This window comes from Rhineura floridana, chromosome 1, assembly GCF_030035675.1.
Source record: "Rhineura floridana isolate rRhiFlo1 chromosome 1, rRhiFlo1.hap2, whole genome shotgun sequence".
Lineage (NCBI taxonomy): Eukaryota > Metazoa > Chordata > Lepidosauria > Squamata > Rhineuridae > Rhineura > Rhineura floridana.
The window spans coordinates 64325086-64345878 of NC_084480.1; the positions used below are offsets into that span (position 1 = coordinate 64325086).

The window sequence follows — 20793 nt, forward strand, 5'->3', positions numbered from 1 at the left end:
CAATATTTAATGACCTGCTTGTTCCACTACAAGATAATACTTCTAGTTTCAAAGCATGCATAATTTGGGAATATTTGCTTATAAGGTGCTTATAGTTCAAAGGAATTCAGTGCACAAGAAAATATTCTGTTAATCACAAAGCATCAAGTTATCACAAGTTAAATTAGGAAAAATGATGGTTTGATTAAATAAGCCAGTTAATGTTACAGTCTTTGACCTCCAGCTCTGTCCCTTACTCACCTACCCAGCAGCCTGTTCCAGAGACATCCCATAAAGATGTGAGTTAAAGACCCTTTAGTCCTCATCCCTTTTGGAAATCAAGCCCCATATGTGTAACTGAACTGAATGCCTATTTCTCTCCCATTACCCTCCTTCTCCACCTTCCCCTACTCCCTCTGTTGACTCCTTGTGCAAAATATTATTTGTCATTATATTTTTATTGCATTGATTTATGAATCACTTTCCACATTAGTATCAAGGTGAGTTAAATATAAACAACTAAAATTACCTTTCAAACAGTAAAAAAAACCTTAAAAACAATACAGGATGAACACCTAAGGCAGAGAGCTTTTCATAAGCTGGAAAAGCTTGTTGGGAAAAAAAATGTCTTCAATTGTTTCCAGAAAGTACAAATAGTGGGTCCCTGTTACATATCAGTAGGGATGCTGTTCTACAGAACAAGAGCAATAACACTGAAAGCCCCGCTCTGAGTTACTGTGGAGTGGGATTCTGACATTTTAAGGACCAAGGAGAAACTCTCCTGCAGAAACACAGTGACCTACTGGGCACAGAAGGAATGAGGCAGTAACCTGGTCCTGAGCTGTATAACGTCTTATATGTTAGTCGCAAAACCTTGCATTTGGCCTGGTGGCAGATTGGCACTCAGTGCATATCCTGCAGGCGAAGTGTTATGTGCTGACAGTAGTTTGCCCCCACAAACAACCTTGCTGCACTAGTTCTGCACTAGCTGCAGCATCTGGACCAATCTCAAGGTAGCCCCACATAAAGTGCATCACAGTAATCCAACCTTGAGGTTACAACTGCGATCAAGCTATCCCAATCCAGGAACAACTATAACTGAAGCTGGTAAAAGGCATTTTATTGCATTGTAAAGTTCCTCAGGCCCTCCAGGTCCAGTCATACTATTAAGCTGAGTGGGGTCACCACCTCAGGCAGCTGATTTGGGGCAGCAAATTGTTGTTGTTATGTCTTGACAGGAGGGGAAAATATGCTTGTGGGATTTTCTGCCTCAGGTGCCAAAATAACTTGGCTTTGGAGGGTACTCTGTTCCCTGACTTTGTGCGTGAGGGGGCACCGATACTTCTGTTTGTTATTCTGTAAAAAACCACACACATTGATAGTTCTATATAAGGGGTAAACAAGTAAAATTAAAGACCATGGAATTGGTCACCTGTGTGGTTATCCAGAGCCTCCCTACATGCTCTATACAGGGAAAGGAAGATGGTTACAAAGGAAAGTGCAGGAAAATCATTTTATGTCAGCCCTGTTTATGCATTATTCACATATAGGGCATTGCTGTGCTTATTTTCAGTCCTGACCCAGTTGTCCAGGTGTCCTGATTGCATGGAGCACCTATACGCCCATAGGAGCTTGCACATAGGGCTTTCTCTTCAGACAACCATGAGTAGAACACAGTTGTTTGAGGAAGGATAAACCATGTCAGTAATAGGGCTCTTGTAAGCAGTAGATGCTATCTGGGGCCCAATGGAGCCAATCTGGTGTAATAGATAGGCTTAGAACTCAAGACCCAGGCCCAGATCAGTGGCCAGCCATGAAGCTCACTGGGTGACCTTAGGCCACTCAATGTCTGCCATCCTAACCTACCTCACAGGGTTGTTGTGAGGCTACATAGGGCACACTTCATGTACACCATCCTGAGCTCTTGGGGGATGGAACAGAACACCAACATGAAATGTCTGATAATGAGTTCTCTGGCAAGCTACAGTTTAGGCCATAAGAGATATAGCAAAGGGCTTGGAAGCTAAAATGGTGTCCCTTAGCAACAGATTATGACGCATACCTTATTGTGAGAAAAATACATATTAGTTTTATGTAAATAGAAAAATGCTGAATTTTATAAATCTGTGCGACATGGTGTAAGTTTTATTTAAAACTCTAAAGTGCGGAAAGTCTTTTAAATGTTTGGTAGGTTTTTGGGGGGCGGGGGCTGTTTGACTTGAAGAAATCAGGTTGGATTCTTGATTTCTTACTGACAGATTCCAGCAAGATGTTAGAAAATATTTTTGCCTGTTCTGTACCTTTAAGAAGTTCACATTATGGGCATTTTCCTCATTGCTAGCCAACAGTGCATAAGGAAACCGGATGAAAGTCTCCCGTCTCCCCCTAATGGTGGAGGTGAGGGTGGCAGAGAAGCAAAAGAAACACTTTCCCCTACTTCCCACAGTTGATGATCATCAGGACTAACCTTTTAATATTTAGGCTCAATGTTTTTCTTGTCTTCCAGAAGAGTATGCTTGATTAGAATAGATGAGAGAAATATTGGCATAATTATTCCATTGCCTTGTTTTCTTTTTGTCTTCCTCTCTTTTCAGAGTTACAAAGAGCAAATTGTAGCTGGAATGAGCATATCATCCTTACCAACTTACACTGAAGGACCATCCCTTTTGGCTCACTGAGGAACTGCAGACTATTCTCCTTTGAACAAGGTTTGGGTCTGAGTGTCTCCGGTGAACTTATGTCTGTTTATTGAGGGTTGTTACCCATCTCTCCCATATGCAAATTTGCTTGGCAATAAATGTGAACAGCTTAATATATATAGCATCTAGTTCAAGTAGCAAGAGATGATTAAAAGGATTCTATATTTATCCCTGGCAACCATGTTTCTGCCCAGATAGGAGCTAATCCTTACAGCTTAGGCTGTCCTTGACTATTGTCTGGAAGCTTTGGCTTGCCCAAAGCATGGTGACCTGCATCTTGAAGATGGTGGATCAACACAATAGATCATAACCTACATGGAGTTTCAGTGGCCTTCGGGGTTCCAGCTGAAGTGTAGATATAAACCATCTAAGAGCCTGAAGAAAGCTGCACGGTAAAATTAGGAAGCTTTAATGTGCGATCCAGCCCTTCACAGTCAGTCCGAAATGTAAAACAGTTTTCATAGAATCATAGAATAGTAGAGTTGGAAGGGGCCTATAAGGCAGTCCAACCTCCTACTCAATGCAGGAATCCAAATCAAAGCATTCCCGACAGATGGCTGTCCAGCTGCCTCTTGAATGCCTCCAGTGTCGGAGAGCCCACTACCTTTCTGGGTAATTGGTTCCATTGTCGTATGGCTCTAACAGTTAGGAAGTTTTTCCTGATGTTCAGTCGAAATCTGGCTTCCTGCAACTTGAACCTATTATTCCATGTCTTGCACTCTGGGTCGATCAAGAAGAGATCCCAGCCCTCCTCTGTGTGACAACCTTTCATGTACTTGAAGAGTGCTATGTTCTCAATAAGAGTGCTTATGTTCTCAATTTGCAGCTGGGAATCTTACTACAGAGTGCGAATTGGGTATGTACTACTGCCAATTAGGTACTACTGCCCCCCTCAAAAAAAACCAGTTTACATATTGTGGCAAACTCCTTTTTTACTCCTGTGTTAACTGTGCAGACCTGAACCAGGAAGAGAGTGCTTGACGTTGCATTTCAGCTGCTCTGCATGGTGCTTACCTTCTTTTTGCCTGTTTGTGTAAAGTCCGGATGAAAAACAAAGCATCAGCAAGCTCAGTGTGCCTCTCTGTCCACTCCGTGTCAGTGCTGTGGCATCAACCTATTGTTTGGTGGCTGAAGAAAGATGAGCTCCTTTATATACTTTGAGAGCAAAAAAAGCAGCCTGAAATAAAAGCCTCAGCAGTGTTGGTGCCTGCTATGGGTAACGATGAGCTGCCCCCAAATCACTGTCCCCAGCTGGGTCATTACTGAATAAAAGAGAAATTACTGGAACAGCAGCAGACAATGCTTTGAGCTCTGGGATGGATGTTTTCTGGCAGTGTTTAAACCTCAACTGAACATTTCTGTGCTTTTGCTCTTTGTTTTGGAGCTCTCTAAGCATTGCCTTTATATTCTCACTGCGACTATTGGAAACCTGCCTTGAAAGCCCTCATGCCCTTTCCTTCATCAGAATCTTCATCTCTGTCGTGAAATTGCTTCCTAGTACAATTTCCTCTAGTTCTTTCCTCTCTGAATTGTGTTTAAATGCTACTTTTGCCCTTCTCCACAGGCTCCCAAAGAACCTGGCTTTCCCCCTCAACACGTTATCATCCTGCTTTCCACTAGGATGCAGTGATCTTCATATACATGCTTGCTTAATGATCTTATAGTGTTTTTTCCCTTTTAAACCCACTAGAGCAGCCTTTCCCAACCAGTGTGCCTCCAGACGTTGTTGGACCACAATTCCCATCTTTTCTGGCCATTGGCAATGGTGGCTGAGGCTGATGGGAGTTGTGGTCCAACAACATCTGGAGGCACACTGGTTGGGAAAGGCTGCACTAGAGTATAGCAAATAAGCTATGAATTGTGCTACCATAGACCAGAGCTTGGAAAAGTTACTTTTTTGAACTACAGCTCCCATCAGCCCCAGCCAGCATGGCCACTGGACTGGGTTGATGGGAGTTGTCGTTCAAAAAAGTAACTTTTCCAAGCTCTGCCATAGACATGGGTAGTCAGTGTTTGGTTAAATGAAATAGGAACCATATGTAGTCCTATTTCTTAGCAAAGTATAAATGCAACAGTGGGTTTGAGAATAACCAGTCCCATACCTTCTCTCAGACATACTAGTTAATCAAATAAATCAACAGAGACAATCTTTTTAAGTAAAAAGAATACAAGAATATTTACTCACAACCTTCATGTTTAAGAGAACATAGGCTCTAAATTAGACAGAAATAATCTGTAGTCTCAGTCCATTTTCAGCCATTGGTGAGGAAGCTCCTGGATGGAGCATCTGCCTGCTCCCTCTGCTAGAGATTAATGGAGAATATGCAGATATCTCAATACCCCCAGACAAAGGAGGAGGAAGAAGAAGGTAAATAACCCCACCCTTTAAGGAAGTTACATCATGGTAAACATATAGAGTTATCTCCAATACTCATTAAAGGGAACATCTGCCTATCAAAGGGGGCAGCATGCAAGCTTATTCCAACAGTCAGTTCCATCCAACCCTCCAATCAAGTCTCCAGAGACATTGTTTCTGCTTCTTTTATTACTTCCTGTTAAACTAGAAGTAGGAGACACTTGCTTGATTGTCCAGCAACACAGATGTGATTCTCCCTAACTTTCCCTACCATTTCTTTTTTAGCTTAAGCCCAGCAGAGACTGGTGGCCCCAATATTAATGGGACAGTGAATCCACTCCAGATTTTAGCCCAAACTTTCAAGGAGTTTGGACTAAAATGTGGAGAGGATTCACTGCCCCATTGACATTGGAGCCACCAGTCCCCACAACTTAAATCTAAGTAGCCAAGTCAGTATATGAGCACATTTATAAAGGCACATAGTTATGTGGCTTTAACATAAAGAAATAGCATCACCTCAAAAACCTTCACCCTCAAGATTTGAGGACAGTTGGTGATCTTCCAAAGGCTAGATTCTGCCTGTGAACTGTCAATTAATAAGTCCCTACTTTACTCCTAGGATGATGGAAGGATGAATTAAAAGCTCCTGTTCTGGCTATGGATCACTGATTTTCCAAATTTATTTTTCAACCTTTTAGAGAGTAATCTTAATCATGTCTACTCAGAAGTAATCCTATTGAATTCAATGGTGCTTTCTACCAAGTAAGTGAGATTAGGTTGTAGCCTTAATTTGTAAACAAGGTAGATTATAAAGTAAGCTCAGGCACTGCTATTCCAAATTAACTAACTCTGTAAACATGGCTGTTAGGAAAGCATCCGACCCAGTAGTGTAGTGGCAAATTCAGAAGTGCAGGATCCCTTCATGAGAGTTACAGCCACACCCCTCCCTCTTTCTTGTTGCTGGGTTAAGAATGAGACTCTTGTCAATGCCTTCTCCCACAACAACAGACATCCCTAGGAGCCTTTAAGCACAAAAGAGGAGAGTGTTAGCTACTGAAAAGAATCTTCTTGGTGCCTGACTTAACTCCTTTCACTCTGATTGGCTCTAGTCAGCAAGAAAGGACAAGGAAGCATGTTAAAGGATTCTTCTCAGTGGCTAACATACTCCCTTTTCATGCTGATTGGCTCATACGATGCTGGAGAATTAAGGACTCTGCTGGGAACCTGTTGACAAAAAAGTAAGGGGTCTGAGACCCTGGATGACTACACCACTGATCTGATCTTACAGAAGCTTCACAACTACCTGTAGGTGTAGCTCAGCAGTGTATTACTTTGCTGCAATCATGACCATTTCAAATGAAATAAGCTGCAATAGAGATTGCTGCTTTCAAGAGCACATGGCATAACATTGTCTCATTTGCCATCACTCCAGAAGACATAGCAGACAAGGAGTGGACAGAGTTGTCGGCCCCAGGTTTCCAGACTCTGGTCCCTCCCTCCAGCCTCTCAGCCACCCACAAGCTATTGAGAAAAGCCACAGCCATCACTATTCCTTTCCTGTGCCAGTTCCAGTCTCTGTGATTCTCAGTACAAAGGTTGTATTGAATTTTATGCATGGAAGGAACTTACTTTTATGATGTTTATGATGACTTACATAGGGTGCTGGGTTTTTCACATTTACACTGAAAGCACCTGCATGTGACTTAATCCTTTTTTGGAGTAGAGAAGGAGCTTTACCATACATGTCAGGGATCAAATAGCCTGCTGAACACCCTATGGCAGCCTTTCCCAACTGGAGTATCTCCAGATGTTGTTGGACCACAACTCCCATCAGCCTCAGCCATTGGAAATGGTGGGTGAGGCTGATGGGAGTTGTGGTCCAACAACATCTGGAGGCACATTGGTTGGGAAAGGCTGCCCTATGGCAAGGCAATAGTTAGTCATTCTAACCATAAAAGGCAGCATAGCTGAGGGGAATTCCATGCTGAGATCAGAGCTGATTAACAAACAGCCTTCTGGCATTAGCCCATATCTATAAATGGTTGGAGAAGGAAAGTTGAAGCTCTCATGATTCTGCATGAGTCGAAGCCAGAGCTTGGAAATAACTCATTACAAATAATGAGTTACTTGTAATTTATTACTTTTTTGAGTAACAAGTGGGTAACTTCATTACATTTTGCTGGTAATAGAATGAGTAGTAACTTCATTACTTTTGAGCTGCAACTGTAACATTTCCAGAGTTACTTTTGGGTGTTACTTGGGGGGAGCAGGGGAAGTCTTCTGCTCCTCTGGTGGATAAAAATCATGTGCTTCAAATTGGGCTTCTGTGCGGTATCACTCTTCCCTCATGCTCTATGGGTGTTTAGGAAGCAATGAGGGAGGAGGTGGAGAGCAAGACGCAATGGAGAAAACAATTGTTTAAAAATGGACAGAAGTGGAGGGAGAAAAGAACTAGAGAGCAAGGAGGCAGCAGAAAAATGGACATGAAGAACTGGCTGTGGAGGTGAGAGACAACGTGTGTGTAGGGGCACGCAAAGCTCAAGGTGGCTTCTGCCTCCCTCCCCACCTCTCCTCTCTTACCAGCAGAGAGAGACAAGAGCCAAAAACCACAGCTTCAGGGTGAGTAAGGGGCAGGTAGAAGTTGCAGCAGCAAGCAGCCAGGGTCCTAAAGAGGTGCTGCTTCCAGTTTTCTTTCCTGCCCTTCCTTTCTTGTGAGGAAGATATTCCCTGGAAGCTCTTTTGTGCAAATCCTCTTCCCCATGGCAAATGCAAAGAGTTCCAAAGAGGCACTTGTTAAAAATGATTGTATAGCTGACTTACAGTGCAATATATACAAGTCTACTCAGAAGTAAATCTCTTTATGTTTAATGGAGCTTACTCCCATTTGCAGGGGGGGGAGAAAAATATGGCCCTTTATGGTACAAAGATGCATCAATCTGGTTAAGGCAAGTAAAATTTGATGAGTGTAATACAAGGGCTGCTTTGATTTGGATTCCTGCATTGCACAGGGGGTTGGACTTGATGGCCTTATAGGCCCTTTCCAACTCTACTGTTCTGTGATTCTATGACTAACCTGCAATCCAGTACTTGTCTACTCAGAAGTAAGTCCCATTGGGTTTAATGGGACTTACTCCCAGGCAAGTGTGTATTGTGTACACACTTACATGGGAGTAAGTCTCATTGAACCCAATAAAGCTTACTTCTGAGTAGACATGTATTGCACTGCAGCCTCAGGTTCCTTCTTTCCCATTTTAATTCTGCCTTCTGTATCTTCACAACAGCCCTGTGAGGTAAGTTAGGCTGAGAGTTAGGGACAGGCCGAAGGCAATAAATAAGCAAAAACAATGATGAGTAACAATTTAAAATGTGAAAATGCTCATGCTCAGAGTATTTTTGTCATTCTTTGTCAAGGCTTTGTGTGTGGGTTTTTATGTCTACTGTCTCATAATTTATTTTTGCCTGAGAATGTCATATTTCATACTGTTACAGATGTTCTTTTTTTAAAATAAAATTGCCCAAATTCTGTGGGTTTTTTTACTTGAGTTCTTTGCATAGTTTAGGGGTGGCATTGTGGGAGATCAGGGTTTTATGGACAGCTGTGGAGCAGGTAGAAATTAAATGGAGTAAGCCTTTTTTGTATGAAAATACAGTTATGGGGAAAGCTTCACCCGTTAATATTCTATCTGTCAGACATCTTATTACTTGAGTGTGTCCCCCTCCCCAGATTTATTTTTGATTTGTGAATGCCATGACCATTGCTATTCCCTCCCCCCGTTTATCTTTGCAACAACCCTGTGAGGTAGCTTAGGCTGAGACAATATATGTACATAAGTGACATTTGGTAGTTGTAGTTGGTACAGCATTAATAAAGTATAGCCCCTGAAATGCTGAAATTAATTTTTACCTCTGAATGATTATGGGGTGGGCACCCTTTGTTTCTTATTTTTTCTGCACCTTTTTGTCCATTTTGGTTGTGCATAGATGCCCTTATCCCTGCCCTACGCCCAGCAAAATTTGTGGGCCAGGCGGGAAGTACTGGCGTCTCATAGAGGACACCCTCCCCTTTCCTGGGGTGTATGATTTGTAAAATAAATACTGTGGAATAATGAAGACATAGTCTGTTGCATGAACCACAACACCTGACATTTACTTCGCGCAGGTTTTGCTATTCAGAATACAGGCATGGTGTTTCTAAAGTTCCATATTGCATTTTATTTTCCTCATGCACTAAGCCATATGCTAAGCTAGTATATAGTTGAAAGAGTGGATAAGAAATATTCAGAGGGTTTGTGCTCCTTTTATTGTCCAACCAACGCATGCAGTAATAGTTCAGGAAACAAAAGAAAGGTTTCCACAATTTATTCTAATGGATGAAGTGGGAAATAGGTTTTCTGAAAGAGCTCTTGAAATATGGTAATAACAGCCATTCTGAAACCATTAAGGCATTTCTTCCATTGCACAGAAGAGGTTACTGTAATGAACACCCACTGGTCTGCGTCATTACATATGTACCACAAAATCAAGTCCACTGGAATGATGAACTTGTAGTATGGATGTTATTTTAGACATAAACATTGGTCTGGCCATTTCTCATTGTAACTGACACACAAAATTGAATCCACTTCCATGAATAGCCAAGGATTCAAGAACAATAATACCCCCAAAAGCAAAAGGTGGATTTCTGAATGTTTTTGCAAGGCTGCTCTATCTTCTCTGTTACATTTATGAACTAGTACCATTGATTGCTTTATGGATGTCTTGACATAAATCTAAAGCAATGGTTGAAATAGTAAACCTTCATCCGAATGATGCTAATACCTGAAAAGCCACCATAAGATTGGATATATCCATGAATCTCAATAGCTTCATATTTATGTCTGCCACTAATCCTGACTTTTTTTCTTAACACATTAAGGTGTTTTCTCCTCTGACACGTGTAAGAGAACAAAGCACATTATCGCAATCTCCCTGCTTTAGTACAGGACATTCCATAGTCCAACTATTAAAATGTTGGTCATTCAAACCATTTCTTGCAACAGCAGCAAAGCTGCTAAAAATGGGCTGAACATGCATGTAGTAAAAACATATGGCTTTTGACCAAAATTCTATAGTAAAGGTACTCTGTGTTTGCTTCAGCACATAACAAACTCTTCGTCAATCCAGTTAAAACATATTTTTAGCAAGCTAGTTTAGTTATTTGACCTTGCTTATGCTGAAAACTAATGAAAGTAATATGTGTGTTGTCACACTAGAAACTGATGAAAAAAGTGCGTGTCCCCATATATATCTATCTGTCTATCCAGGCAGATAGATATTGTTATGAGTTTGGGGTTGATATAGATGATTTCTATGAGTCCCCTTTCCAACCTCTGATTTGGGACCCTGTACCTGGAGGTGGGCTCTGCAGCTGAGAAACCTGCTCTGTTGGGCAGATAAGTCTCCTTTGTTAGTCAAATAGAGTGGCTGGGTGGACTAATGGGTGTATCAAGTACCCATTAACTGGCGAATGGGTCTGGGAGATCCTATTATTGAAACTCTTCAGGACAGCCCCCCCCCCCCGACCAAAAGAGAGGCTTGCATTTTTAGTTGAGTCTAAGGAAAGGCTGGGAACTGGAGACACACAGAGAGGCTGGCTCCCTGCACCATGGCTTTAGGGTGCCTCCTGTAAGCCTGATGGAAGAGCAAGTTCTATTGGACTGTTAATGCTTTGAACCCTCCATCTTAAGCTCACGTTGGAACGTGTGTAAAAAGTATTTCCTAAAAGACACCACAGTCTCCACTGACCTTCTTTCCAAGGAAACCAAACCCTGGGCAAGTGCAGGGAACCCTGGAGTTCTCTCACCACTTGGAGATTGGAGTGGTGCACAACAATATGTACACTTGCATATAATGGAATTTTACAATGATAAAAAAATGCTAACATAGTTCAGCCAGAAGACACATATTGAAAGAGAGGGGAAGAAAGGGAAAAGCAAACATGGATATTCCAATGTTTGTATACTCTTCAAATTAAGATGAAGTACATGTTAAATCTTGGATACAAACATTAAATCATGCATCGGTACATTCAAGTGAGGCTCTACAACAAAATGTTATAATGTGGAGTGCTTCTCTTCATACTTCCAGTCACTCTATTCCATTCCATCTTGCCTCAATTTTCCTTCTGGCAATAGTCAGTATTCTGTGCCCTCTGAGCATGCTTCGTCCTCACTGGGCTGTTTTTCTTGGAGGGGAAGGGGGGATCCCATTTTGGGATTTTTTTGGGGGAGGGGTGGACAAATGGAGATTTGAAACCAAGTCTCCCCAGCCCAACACTCTAACCACTATACCACATCAGCTTTCTTATAAAATCTTAGACCAAATGTGAAGAATTTATTACCCTTCATTCATCCTTACAATTAATTCCGGTTTACCTCCCCACCAGGTAAAAGGCTCCCTGCTTGTTCACCAAACAAGGGTCTCACCACAAGATACCTGTGCAGGTAGCCATATGGCTGTGCCTCAGTTCACCCTAAATGATATGGATATCATCAATTCAGGAAGCCCTATGGCAATAGCAACTTTTAGGAGGTGATCTGTGGGCACAATACCTTTAAGTAAATGGTGCTCAGGTGTCCGTACAGGCTAAATATTTCCAGAAGAGGATGCTTGTTATTTCTTGGCAGTTTGACTCACTGCCAAGAACAGGGTTAGTGGTATAAATCAAAGACAACGAAAGCAAGAGAAAATAAAAGAGGAGAAGGTCCAGACAGTAGGCTGAGAGATCGGAAGAAACAAACAGAGAAGCAACAGCCAAGACATGAATTGGGATGAAAGGGAAAGGGCCATAGCTCAGTGAGAGAGCATGGGCATTGTACGCAAATGGTCTCAGATGTGATCCCTGGTGTCTCCAGCTATGGCTCCTGCCTGAAACCATGGAAAGCCGTTGCCAATCAGTTTTGACAATGCTGAGCTAGATAGTCCAAAACTTCCTATATTCCTAAAGTACAGCAGGTTTAGGAGAGCAAAAGAAGATAAGAAAAGCCTACTGGATCCAGCAAGTGGCCCATCTAGGCCAACATCCTGTGCTCACAGTGGCCAACTAGATGCCTATGGGAAAGCAGGACCTGAGTGCAACAGCACTCTCCCCTCCTGCGGTTTCCAGCAGCTGCTATTCAGAGGCATCCTGCCTCCAAGCATGTGGGAGGAACAAGAGGGCTGAAAGGGGAGGTATCATTAGACAATGGACACTCAGGTAAAAGACATGTTAATGGATAGAGTTGGTATGAGAGAAGCAGGAGAAAAGGCCACAGCATCAAACGTGCAAAAAAAAAAAAAGTGCAGTGGGAAGAAACAACCAATTTTGTGAATTAGGCAAAAAAGCTTTTTATGGAAGTGAGTTCATGAGAAAAATAAATGAATGAGTAATGTGTAATTTCAATTTTTCTCCTCCCAAATGTTAGTTTGGCTTACTACTCCTTGGTCCTCATTTGGGAAATGTATAGTCTGGCTTCAGGCTTGGCCATGGCACTGAAACTGCCTTGGTCGCCCTGGTTGATGACATTTGTTTGGAGACAGACAGGGGGGATGCGACTCTGCTCATTTTTCTTGATCTCTGGGTGGTTTTTGATACTGTTGACCATGGGTTCCTTCTGGAATGTCTTGAGGAGATGGGGGTTGGGGGCACTGTGCTTCAGTGGTTCCACTCCTACCTCCAGAGCCGCTTCCAAAAAGTAGTTATGGGAGGCTATTGTTCAGCACCATGTGAATTATCCTGTGGTGTTCTACAGGATTCCATCTTTCCCCCTGTGCTGTTTAACATTTATATGAAGCTTCTCAGGAGATTTGGAGTGAGGTGCTATCAACATGCAGATGACACCAAGCTATACCTCTCTATTCCATCTGAATCAGGGGAGGCAGCTGAGGTGTTAAACCGGTGATTGGAGGCAGTGATGGACTGGATGTGGGCCAATAAATTGAGGCTGAATCCTGAAAAGACAGGGGTGTTATGTGTCCAGAGCTCTCATGGAGAGATCCAGTGCCTGCAAGGGAAGAGGACCATCACCGCCCAGGGAGGGAGAGCCATCTGCCTGCTTTGCTGCTGCTGCTGCTGCTGCTGCTTGGCCAACATCTCTGCTCTCTCCTTCTTGGGCTCCTGCTCTGCACGTGGGCACCTTGCAGGACCAGGCTCCAGGTACTCAGCCAGCTGTGCCTGATACTGTTCCATCCCTCCCTTCTTGGGAGGGGATATATAAGCCGGCTGGCTGAGGGGGCTTGGGAGATCCAGTGCCTGCAAGGGAAGAGGACCATCACCGCCCAGGGAGGGAGAGCCATCTGCCTGCTTTGCTGCTGCTGCTGCTGCTGCTGCTGCTTGGCCAACATCTCTGCTCTCTCCTTCTTGGGCTCCTGCTCTGCACGTGGCACCTTGCAGGACCAGGCTCCAGGTACTCAGCCAGCTGTGCCTGATACTGTTCCACCTGTCCCTTCTCTGGAGGGGATATATAAGCCGGCTGGCTGAGGGGGCTTGGGAGATCCAGTGCCTGCAAGGGAAGAGGACCATCACCGCCCAGGGATGGAGAGCCATCTGCCTGCTTTGCTGCTGCTGCTGCTTGGCCAACATCTCTGCTCTCTCCTTCTTGGGCTCCTGCTCTGCACGTGGCACCTTGCAGGACCAGGCTCCAGGTACTCAGCCAGCTGTGCCTGATACTGTTCCATCTGTCCCTTCTTGGGAGGGGATATATAAGCCGGCTGGCTGAGGGGGCTTGGGAGATCCAGTGCCTGCTGTCCATCGCTTTTGGGCCCCTATTACATCAGCTACTACGGACTGCCGGTTGCTGAAGCCCCTCGGATGCTGCTGTGCTGTCTGAACGTATGAGTGGGTTGTATGAGTGAGTGTGTGATTGTGTGTATATGCCATGAGTTTTATTATTTATTTTATTTTTGTTATGTGCGTGGGAGAGAGGACAGTGTTGTGGGAGGGAGGACCAAAGGGGGCCCCTATTAGTGTAGTGACGGGTAATGGGAGGTATGGCGCTGTGAGTAGGACATGCCAGTTAAGGGGAACTCGCCCCAGACAACTGGTGGCTGTGACATGTTCCGGTCCTCCCCACACCCACAGGATTGCTGGTAGTTCTATCAGCCAACCCTCGGATCTCCAGTTGCTGCTTTTCAATGCCAGATCAGTAAATAATAAAACCTCCCTCATCCATGACCTAATTGTGGATGAGGCGGCTGATCTGGCATGTATTACCGAGACCTGGGTGAGCGATCTGGGAGGTATTAATCTCTCCCAGTTGTGCCCACCTGGGTATTCGGTTCAGCATCTGGGTAGATCCGAGGGTCGGGGAGGGGGAATCGCTGTGGTCTATAGAAGTTCCATCCCTCTTGTTAGGCACCCTATCCAGGTGGCTAATGGTCTAGAGTGTCTACACATAACATTGGGTCAGCGAGACAGACTGGGAATACTGTTGGTGTACCGTCCACCCTGCTGCCCAACAGCCTCCCTAACTGAGCTGACAGAGGTGGTCTCGGATCTATTGTTGCGTTCCCCCAAACTTTTGGTATTGGGGGATCTCAACATTCATGCTGAGGCCGCTTTATCTGGAGCAGCTCAGGACTTCATGACCTCCATGACAGCCATGGGGCTGTCTCAATTTGCTACTGGCCCTACGCATGTGTTGGGGCACACTCTGGACTTGATTTTTGCCTCTGGATTAGGGGATGGTGATCTGAGAGTGAGGAATTTTACATCTATTCCTTTGTCATGGTCAGATCACTGCCTATTAAGGTTTAGACTCACATTGTCTTCTCCCCTCTGCAAGGGTGGAGGACCAATTAAGATGGTCCGTCCCCGGAGACTAATGAATCCTGAGGGTTTTCTGATGGCTCTAGGGAATTTTCCGGCTGATAGAATTGACGGTCCTGTCGAAACCCTGGCCACGCTGTGGAATACAGAAATGGCCCGGGCAGTTGATACGATCGCCCCGGTGCGCCCTCTCCGTTGCAGAGCTCAATTGGCTCCCTGGTTTACCCCGGAGCTAAGAGTGATGAAGCAAGAAAGGAGACGGCTTGAGTGCAAATGGAGGCGAACTCCCGACGGCTGTAATCATGCACTTGTGAGGGTCTCTACCAAACTCTATGTGAAGGCAGTGAGAGCAGCAAAGAAGCAATACTTTGCTGTCTCTATTCAGTCATCTCTTAACCGCCCAGCGGAACTTTATAAAGTTGTCCGGGGACTTTTACACTCTGGTCCCCAGGACGCAATAACACCATCAATTGCCCGCTGTAATGAGTTTGCGCGACACTTTCGTGATAAGATCATGAACATCCGCCGGGACCTTGACTCCATTATTGTAGCAGTTGATCCTAATGAGGTGTCCAGAGCACAGTCTTGTCCTGTTTTACTGGATGAGTTTCAGTTGGTACAGCTCGAGGATGTGGACAAGGTGCTCGGACAGGTGCGGGCGACCACTTCTGCTCTGGATCCTTGCCCCTCATGGCTAATAAAAGCTAGCAGGAATGGAACAGCCGGCTGGGCCAAGGAGGTGATTAATGCCTCTTTACGAGAGGGAGTGGTCCCACCCTGCCTGAAACAGGCGGTGGTGAGACCGCTCCTAAAAAAAACCCTCCTTGGACCCTGATAATTTGGACAACTATAGGCCGGTAGCAAATGTTCCATTCCTGGGCAAGGTCCTAGAGCGTGTGGTCGCTCGCCAACTCCAGGCTCTCTTGGATGAAACTGATTATCTGGACCCATTTCAATCGGGCTTTCGGCCGGGGTTTGGTACAGAAACGGCCTTGGTCGCCCTGTATGATGACCTCTGTCGGGAGAAAGACAGAGGGAGTGTAACTCTGTTGGTTCTCCTTGATCTCTCAGCGGCGTTTGATACCATCGACCATGGTATCCTTCTGGAGCGACTTACGGATTTAGGAGTGGGAGGCACTGCTTGGCGGTGGCTCTGCTCCTATCTCGGGAATCGTCTCCAGAAGGTGATGCTGGGGGAACATTACTCGAGTCCCTGGGTACTCCAATATGGGGTCCCGCAGGGTTCAGTTCTGTCCCCCATGCTTTTCAATATCTATATGAAGCCGCTGGGTGAGGTCATCAGGAGTTTTGGAGTGCGTTTCCAGCAATATGCTGATGATACGCAGCTCTACTACTCCTTTTCATCTTCGTCAGGTGAGGCTGTTGATGTACTAGACCGCTGCCTGGCCGCGATAATGGGCTGGATGAGAGCTAATAAACTGAAACTCAATCCTAACAAGACTGAGATGCTGTTGGTGGGAGGGCCCTCTGCCCAGATGGTTGACGTTCGACCTGCCCTAGATGGGGTTACACTCCCCCTAAAGGAGCAGGTACGTAGTTTGGGGGTCTTATTAGATCCTCTCCTGTCACTTGAGGCTCAGGTAGCCTCGGTGGCACGGAATGCATTCTACCAGCTTCGGCTGGTAGCCCAACTACGACCCTATCTGGACAGGGAGAATCTCGCCTCAGTTATCCATGCTATGGTAACCTCTAGATTGGACTACTGTAATGCACTCTACGTGGGGCTACCTGTGAAGACGGTTCGGAAACTTCAGCTAGTGCAAAATGCTGCGGCCAGAGTTCTCACTGGGACAAAGAAATTTGACCATATAACACCTGTCCTGGCGCAGCTGCACTGGCTACCGATATGTTTCCGGGCCAGATTCAAAGTGTTGGTTCTTACCTATAAAGCCCTAAACGGCATCGGACCGCAATACCTGGTGGAACGCCTCTCTCGCTATGTACCTACCCGTTCACTACGCTCGACGTCGAAGGCCCTTCTCCGGGTCCCAACTCATAAAGAGGCCCGGAGATCAACAACTAGATCTAGGGCCTTCTCGGTGGTGGCCCCCGAACTATGGAATGCCCTCCCAGACGAGATACGCCTGGCGCCTTCTTTGTTATCTTTTCGGCGCCAGGTAAAAACCTACCTTTTCACCCAGGCTTTTTAAACATTTTAAATTTAATTTTAAACCTAATATGGATTTTAATTTATAAACTCAATGGCAATTCTATTTTGGATTTTTATCATGTTTAATGTTTTTAAAATTGTATTATATTTTTCACACTTGCTCATATTTTAATTGTGATTTTATTTGTTGTACACCGCCCTGAGAGCTTTCTGCTATAGGGCGGTCTAGAAATGTAATTAAATAAATAAATAAATAAATAAATGTCAAGGAAGTGGGAAGACAGCCTGTTCTGGATGTGCTTGTTCTTTCCTTGAAGGAGCAGGTCCACAGTCTGGGAGTACTCCTTGATCCAACACTGTCACTGGAGGTTCCAGTGGCCCCAATGGCTAGGGAGTGCTTTTTTCCAGCTCCGGCCCCTTTTGGACAGAGAAGACTTGGTCACAGTGCTCCATGCTCTGGTAACTTCCAGACTGGATTATGGCAATGTACGCTACATGGGGCTGCCCTTGAAGATTACTGGTCCAAAATACAGCAGCCAGATTACTGGCTGGAGTTCCCTCTAGAATTCATATAACCCCTATATTAAAACAGCTGCATTGGTTGCCAGTTCATTTCCTGGCCCAGTTCAAGGTGCTCAAGTTAGCATTTAATGCCCTAAATGACTTAGATCCCAAATATCTGAAAGAATACCTCCTTCCCCACAGACCCTCTCACATGTTAAGATCAGCAGAGGAAGCCCTTTTGGTAGTTCTGTCACCCTCAGACATTCAGGGTGGTGGTGGCCTGGGAAAGGGCATTCTCTGTGGCAGCCCCTAAGTTGTGGAACTCCCTCCCCAATGAGATGCGTCTGACACTCCAAAACTGAAAATCAGCCTGCACTGCACTTTACCTGTGAATATTCATTTATTTATTAAATGTATATCCCGCCCTTCCTCCCAGAATATCTTTCCCTGGCTTAGATTTACAGTGATGTTTGTTTACACAAGAGCACATTGTGGGTCCTAAATCCTATTCCCCTAATACTGGAACTCTTTGGATATGCCAGGAACCAGAATGTTTACATTTTCAGATTTGGTGTATTAACCCTAAAGATACGGAGGGATTACAGATGTCATCCAATCTGTAGATTCTCTGAAAAGTTTACACATCATCTCTTATAGTACATCATCTCTTTATTCTTATAGAAGAAAGTCCCATGGAGTTCAACTGGGCTTACCTGCAGATAATCGTATAGATGACTTAAGGTTTAGTTTTTAAACTAAGCAGTCTGGATGCATGTCTCTGCCAATAACCAGGGAACTGAAAGCAGTGAAGTAAGAAACACCATTAACCCAGCCAAATGATGTTATATGCTTTTTGGTTATAGATTTTTTTTAAAAAAAAACCACCAACAAAGGTTATGTCCTCAGTTCCTCTTTACCTAGTCTCCTTTTCATTTCCATTCCAACACATGATGGTTTTCTTCTGAAGGAACAGACTGGGGAGAGGAATATTTGGGGGGAAATGCTGTTAACACAGGAGTCTTTCAGAGACCTGCTCATGTAGTTGTACAGCTCAGAAATGTACTGTGTATTCATTAAACACATCAGTCAGTGGTTTGTGTGTTTTGAGGCTGTGTGGGTGGTCCTCTGCTGGCCACTGGGAATGACTTTTTTTTCTTTTGCCATCAAAGGGCTGTGTGCACCATACAGTTGAGAAGAACCTGTGTGACCTTATTTTCTTCAGTGCTGAGGAGATGGAGGAGATCCCAGTGTCTCGCATGCTGCCTGCATGTCCATTTTCCTTGATGGGAACATTTGGAACATTCAATTGGGATAATTAAAAAAAAGAAAAGAAAATGAAATTATTGCCTCTAGAAAGCTAAAATAGAAATGGACTGCCTTCAAGTCAATTCCGACTTATGGCGACCCTATGAATAGAGTTTTCGTGGTAAGCAGTATTCAGAGGGGGTTTACCACCATGTGACAATTCCTAAGTAACTATTCTATTTGTGCCCATATTATTAAGCACATACAATGCCCACTGCTCAATTAAACAAGCAAGCATGCATGCAAAAGCCTCAGCACCAAACCTTTGCTTTCTACCTAGGACTGACATCCAGAATGGACAAGCATGCCATACATTTCCAGGGAGTCCACTGGTACCTTTGGGCAACCAGCAGCCATACTTTAAGGTGAGCTTCACTATTTTAGCAGTCTGCATTAATCTTGGCAAATGATAGATAACCACTGTTGCTTTTACACATTGTAACTATAAATCTGTTAGTCTCTAAGGTACATAAGAGTTTCTGTTGTTTTCAGACTAACACAGCTGCCTGCTGCTCTGAAATTTGTCTTTGTAACTTAATAACTGGTCTCAATATGTTGTTATTATTTACCACTTTATACCCAGTGTAGGCTTCTAAGAGGTTTACAATATATATATAAATATAATAAACAGAACCACTCATGAATTAGGCTTCAGATTTCTAGAGCTTTATGGGTCTAGGCTTCCAATGAGTCCCCCTTTCTACCAGTGTGTGGCATATCCACAATGAACCACATACAAACATCCATGTGCCATGAGCAGAAACCTCCAATGAAATGCATAGGCCTTCTCTCACCTTTCCCTGTAGTTATGTGGATTTGCTCATTTGCATGAGTCATCTGGAATTGTTGCTGAATAAGCGCTACAAGTCTTCTCTTGCTGTGTCATATGGACGTTTTTGAGGCTGTGCTGGCAGATCTTCAGGAAGTCAGTGAGTAGATGGAACTGCTTGGGGGCAGGAAGTTTAACTAGATGACCTTCCAAGTATATAATCCTGTTATCTAGACTGTAATATATCAGAGTTAGGGATGGCTTATCAGCAGGCTGCTCAACCCCCCGCATCCCCAAAAAAGAATTGGGCCCCTTTGATCAGCTCCTTTGAGCAGTGAAATCTCTTGGGGATAGGCTAATGTTTGATCAGCTGGTTGAAGGGGCCTATTTTGTTTGCACCGGTCAGCCAGGACAGTTCTTCTCCTCCTGGCTGGCCAGTATAAACACTGTACACTGACAAAGAAAAGGTGGGACTAACACTGTCCCTTTTCTGTCAGTGGGCTCAAGAAGACCACTCACTCCTTTGATGGCCTGTATGAGCAGCTTTCATCTCCTACGCTCTGAATGTGCCTGAGAAACTTCTTTTTTCTGCCCCATGGAGCCATGTGTTTCTTCAGGGTGGAAATATATGTTGGGGGGGCAGAGAGAGGGAGAGGGAGTGAAAAAGTCCACAGAGGAGGCATGCACATGATCAGGAGTTTCCAGGATAAATATTATAAAGATGTGAAATAACCAACCAAATCTTGGGCTGAAGGCCTCTATTCTCTTTTATCATACTAACAAAATCCCTCTGTTCCTGCTCATTTAAAGTCTGTTAACCCCCTGTAGGTGAATGTATTTCCTTAAGAGCCCATTCTGTCTTAACATTGTCACTGGTGATCACTCGGGGCCAAGTAAGATTGTCTTCCAGAGTAAGGTCTTTAATAGTGGGTCCGTAAGTGACTGTGGAGGCCAATTCTGGATCCACACAGCCTCCCACAGTGAGGACATAGGTTTCCAGTTGGAAGATGGTCACAATGAGGATTTGCTTGACGTGCCTTCCGCTTAGCTCGTTTGTCCCTTTTACCCTGTACTTGTGCTTCTTCAAAGTCCTTAGCACCTTTGATAATGGCCGACCTCCAATTGGGAAGCTCATGGGCCAAGGCTTCCCAGTTCTCGATGCTTATGTTACATTTTTTTAGATTAGCTTTGAGAACATCTTTAAACCTCTTTTGCTGTCCGCCAATATTCCTTTTTCCATCCTTAAGTTGGGAGTAAAGCAGCTGC

The 20793-nt window shown here is 44.4% G+C and overlaps 1 protein-coding gene across 1 annotated transcript; it reads left to right on the forward strand.

The window, feature by feature from the left end:
• Nucleotides 1-2993: 2993 nt before the first annotated feature.
• Nucleotides 2994-19658, forward strand: LOC133376536 (uncharacterized). The gene is made up of 4 exons (XM_061608877.1): nt 2994-3070; nt 13334-13695; nt 19039-19123; nt 19565-19658. Exons 1-4 carry the CDS (start codon nt 2994-2996, stop codon nt 19656-19658), a joined length of 618 nt encoding a protein of 205 aa, XP_061464861.1.
• Nucleotides 19659-20793: the final 1135 nt, after the last annotated feature.

Coding starts and splice junctions, on each gene's coding strand:
- LOC133376536 (XM_061608877.1), top strand. CDS start 2,994: ATGGAGTTTCAGTGGCCTTCGGGGTTCCAGCTGAAGTGTAGATATAAA. Junction 3,071..13,333: donor AGCCTGAAGAAAGCTGCACG/GTAAAATTAGGA, acceptor ATCACCGCCCAG/GGAGGGAGAGCCATCTGCCT. Junction 13,696..19,038: donor CTTGCAGGACCAGGCTCCAG/GTACTCAGCCAG, acceptor CTTTCTACCTAG/GACTGACATCCAGAATGGAC.